The sequence below is a fragment of the Eucyclogobius newberryi genome, unplaced genomic scaffold, assembly GCF_026437365.1.
Source record: "Eucyclogobius newberryi isolate DKJ021-1_F unplaced genomic scaffold, fEucNew1.0.hap1 SCAF_1, whole genome shotgun sequence".
Taxonomy (NCBI): domain Eukaryota; kingdom Metazoa; phylum Chordata; class Actinopteri; order Gobiiformes; family Gobiidae; genus Eucyclogobius; species Eucyclogobius newberryi.
Genome location: NW_027315723.1, coordinates 39,857,370 through 39,861,340, shown reverse-complemented (window position 1 = coordinate 39,861,340; position 3,971 = coordinate 39,857,370). Strand labels below are relative to the sequence as shown.

Genomic DNA, 3,971 nt, shown 5'->3' with positions numbered 1-3,971 from the left:
ACAATGCACCAGAATACAGCTTTTTTTTTTCATCCCCAGACCATCCTTAGTTCTTAAAATATATATTTTTTAAAAGAAGAAAAAGAGAGAGAGAGAGGGAGAGAGAGACAGAGAGAGAGAGAGAGAGAGAGAGGGAGAGCGGGATAAAGAGAAAGAGAAAGAGAGGGAGAGAGAGAGAGAGAGAGAGAGTGTATTTTTGCAAGTTTGAAGGGTTGGGGGGCAGAGGGGCACAGGCTTTTAGCTAGAGGGCCGTCTTCCCGTATTTTGGACGGGGTATTTTGACATGTGGACGGGCATTTTTGAGTGCAAGGACAGGGTCATTTTTATTAATACATTTTAGAAAAGGGAATATCATCATTAAATCGGGCCGGGAAGATTTTGACGATAGTCCGCCATGGTCCGCGCCATGACAGTTTACTGTTTACAAGTGAAAATTTGCATGCTGCACACTGATTGGTCAACAAAGTTTGTGTGCTTGGCTCTCACGGCTGCCGAGCCGTGGTCCGGAAAATGCCGAACCTCCACGGCCAGGTGTCCAACTTACATGAGCGGTGGAGGAGCAGTTGTGTTTCCCAGTGTAGCTTTGGTGTATTTACTTTACAAAGTCCAAAAACTGAGGCGATGGGCTCCGGGGCTTGTCTGGGACCCGCAGATACTTCAGAGGTGAGCAGAGTTCAGTGAATATCTTTATTTGCTCCAAGAGCTGCGTCTTGAGGGAAAAAAAAGTCTGCCACAAAGCTTTGTTCAACTTTTCTGCGTCGGCCGCTTTGGACGGCGTCTGACGCTCAAACGCCCCCGACACGCCGCGTCTGATACTCAAAACGCAGGATTTGCTCCACAAAAATGCTGGACGCTCAAGTGGTTCATCCACAAAGACTTTGAATGTAAACTGGACGCTCTGACGCAGCGGTGTGAACGCCCCTTTAGACTGCTGCCCCAGATAAGCAGAAGAAAATGGATGGATAAAACTGCTTCCCTTAATGTTCCACCAAGCAGAGTCCTACATATTAATATTTATTATTATTATTGAGTTATAAATGTGACAGACTGTATGACTTTGATGCAACAGGACTTTAAATGCTCCATAGACGTTCACACTATTCACAAAACCCAACATAAGTTTGTATTATATTAAAAGGTAAATGTGTATTTAAAAATGTAAGACACACACTTTTATATATACTTTTATTAAAATGTAATTGGCCTTCAACAGTTAAACAATGTACATAATAATAATAATCATAACAATAATAATAATCATAATAATAATCATAATGTATTATTATTTCTTAATAATTGATATTATCTGTGAGGCGTTCATTGGCTCAGTGTATTTTCTGTCAATTCAAGGCTTGAGCTAGTTTGTAAGGAATGTACAGTACAGGAAATAAAACTCATTTTTTCTCCATCTCCCTCTGGTATCACTACATAATTTTTCTCTCAAACATTTGTTACCCATAAGCCCTAGCATCTGCTTCAAATCAGTCTTACAAAACATTATGGTACGGCACAGTTTCAGGCAGGATGACGCCCCCTTCAGGCAGGCATGTGTACGGTAGGGCTGCACAATATCATAATTGCTAAAGCAATTGAGTCTTGAGTCATGAATATGTGTATGCGAATCTTAATGGAATTACATTGTAATACATTTTGCCATAAAATATACTTGGAACATTCTGCTGCAGATCTTGTTTGAACCTGATGTACTCTAGTTCAAACATGGTTTAGTTTGCTTTAGACCTCACAATTAAGCTCAATCTCGGCTTTGACCTGGTGTAGTTTTGGTGTCTGAGTTTAATCCTTTTTTAAGTCTATATATATATATTACCTATTTTTGTAGACCTGGTTTAATCCTGGTCTGAATGGTCATTTTAATAACCTGGTTTGGTGAGGGGAATTTGTATCCCTAGTTTTATCAACAAATTCATTTCATTTACAAAAAATAAATGGCCTCTTTTGCACTTTGCAGCAATAAAAAAAAAAAAAAAAAAAAAAAAAAAACGTGTTGGTTTTCCTTTTGGCTATTTCTTAAAGTGTGAGAGTGAAATTATCATGTTAACAACCAATACAACAAATATTCATTATCATTTGATATTTTTAAAATATTGCACAGCCCTGGTTGTCACATATAACAGTGATGCACTTTACTTCAGTGGTCGGTAAGTGCTGAGCTGCTATCCTTCAGGTTGTAAAATGTCCCAGAGGCAGCAAACGCACCAATCCAACACACAGAGCACCTCTCTCAGCAGAACCAGACAGATTTGCCACCAACCTGCTTCTTGTATGCTCCAATATGGCTGCCTGTAACCTCTCTCACCCCTGCTCCTCTCCACTGCCTGTCCAAAGTGCTTCATGCTGAGTGGTCTGTCTTTGGGGGCGAGAGAATCCACAGAAATGCCAAAGATGCACTGTCACACAAATTGACCTTTATAGAAATGAAATTTGAAAAGGGAGGGTACCAAGGAGGGGAGTCCATTTTACACAATGTAATGTCACCAGGCATCGCAATGTTATTCCGATTGTCTTTTTTTTTTTTTTTATAAGAAAACAATTAAAAACACAGCACAATTGAAACTGTAGCGTGACTTCAAAAGTTTGTCAGCAGAAGTTAAACAGTTTGTGACAGGCAGGTGATGCTGAGAATCTCAATCTCGGTTTGAGAGCCGTTTGTGTGGGTAGGACAAGAGCCTATTGGCCTATTACGCTGCAGAGGTGTCAGGGCTTATACATAGAGCCTGGAGGTCACACAGCATGAAGGGGCGTCATGTATCCAGGACGTCTTGAGCTGGCGTGGGTTCGTGGGGCAGGCTGGTGGCATTGGGCAGCGGCTGTGGGTGGGTGACTGAGTTCTGCTGCAGCTCCAGGGCCATGGCATTTTGTGGGGAAAACTCCTTTACCTGCTTACGATACTCCAAGAAAGTGGACGCTTTGGTTGCAATGGCCACCACGTTCTTTCCCACAAAGATAGTGGAGACGCGGCTGTCCTGGAACAGAACCATGTTGACTCCACGGATGAGAATGGTCACCACGTTTATAGTAACCAAACTGAGAACTGGGTACAGCATCATCTTCTGCGGGGACATGTGCTCGCCTTGCATGCTTATCTCGCTCAGAGACACACAGGGCAGGATGAGTAATAGTATGTAGCAGTAGAAGAACATGAGGCCCTCAGCCCAGATGGGCAGCCCCGTCCGCTGGGGCTCCCACAGGTTGGCCTGAATGTCCAGCAGATCCAGCAGGTCCAGAGCTACCCAGAACAGACGGCTACGCATGTCCTCCTTCCTCCGGAAAGTCCTCACATACTCCATACTATCCAATGCCACCAGGACCAAGTACAGGCCGGGCACACACACTGATAGCAGTAACGTCAATGCTTTCCGTGCTACTGTCTCCAGGCTTTTCCTATCAGCCTTGCAATTCTGGAAAACAAAGTATAGCTTTATCTCCAAAACAAAGATGTAGAGAAACCAAAGGATCATAGCGTATCCCCTCCGAGCCGTCCTGACCTCAGCGCCAACCCACACAGCCACATATCGGAGCACAATCAGGAAGCACACGTCCCCGACCAGCACAATGATGCATACTCCAATCTTTCGTGGCCCCTGGTTCTGCTCCACCAGGTAGGCGTCCATGAAGGCCATACTGGTCATGATCACGATGGTGGTCAGGCACACGTGGCGCTTGTCGGGCGGCGGCAGCACCATGGTGGCACACTAACTTCTACTTCCACTAAGACTTTTATAAGATAAGAGGAAAAAAACAGATCTGAATTTGCTAAGGTCGTTTTAAGTGTTTTAGAGTACACAGGGAAGAATTTACATGTATACTTTTGGATAAAGAGTTCCTAAATGTCCCCAGTATTTCTGTATGTGAAGCAGATTTCTTAGGCCATGTAGTGACAGGACACTGGCTCTTTACTCAGCGCACTTCCATTGATCTGGCCTTGGTCTCCTCAGCTGACACAGTGAATA

At 43.6% G+C, this 3,971-nt stretch overlaps 1 protein-coding gene across 1 annotated transcript; it reads right to left on the bottom strand.

Annotated features, from left to right (window-relative positions):
• Positions 1-1,993: 1,993 nt before the first annotated feature.
• On the bottom strand, positions 1,994-3,735 carry tmem121ab (transmembrane protein 121Ab). The gene has a single exon (XM_072446239.1). The coding sequence runs from the start codon at positions 3,702-3,704 to the stop codon at positions 2,763-2,765; it is 942 nt and encodes a 313-aa protein (XP_072302340.1). The 5' UTR covers positions 3,705-3,735; the 3' UTR covers positions 1,994-2,762.
• Between the last annotated feature and the right edge of the window lie 236 nt (positions 3,736-3,971).

What these genes read in the sequence shown, in the direction of transcription:
- tmem121ab (XM_072446239.1), bottom strand. Translation starts at nt 3,704, where the DNA reads ATGGTGCTGCCGCCGCCCGACAAGCGCCACGTGTGCCTGACCACCATC.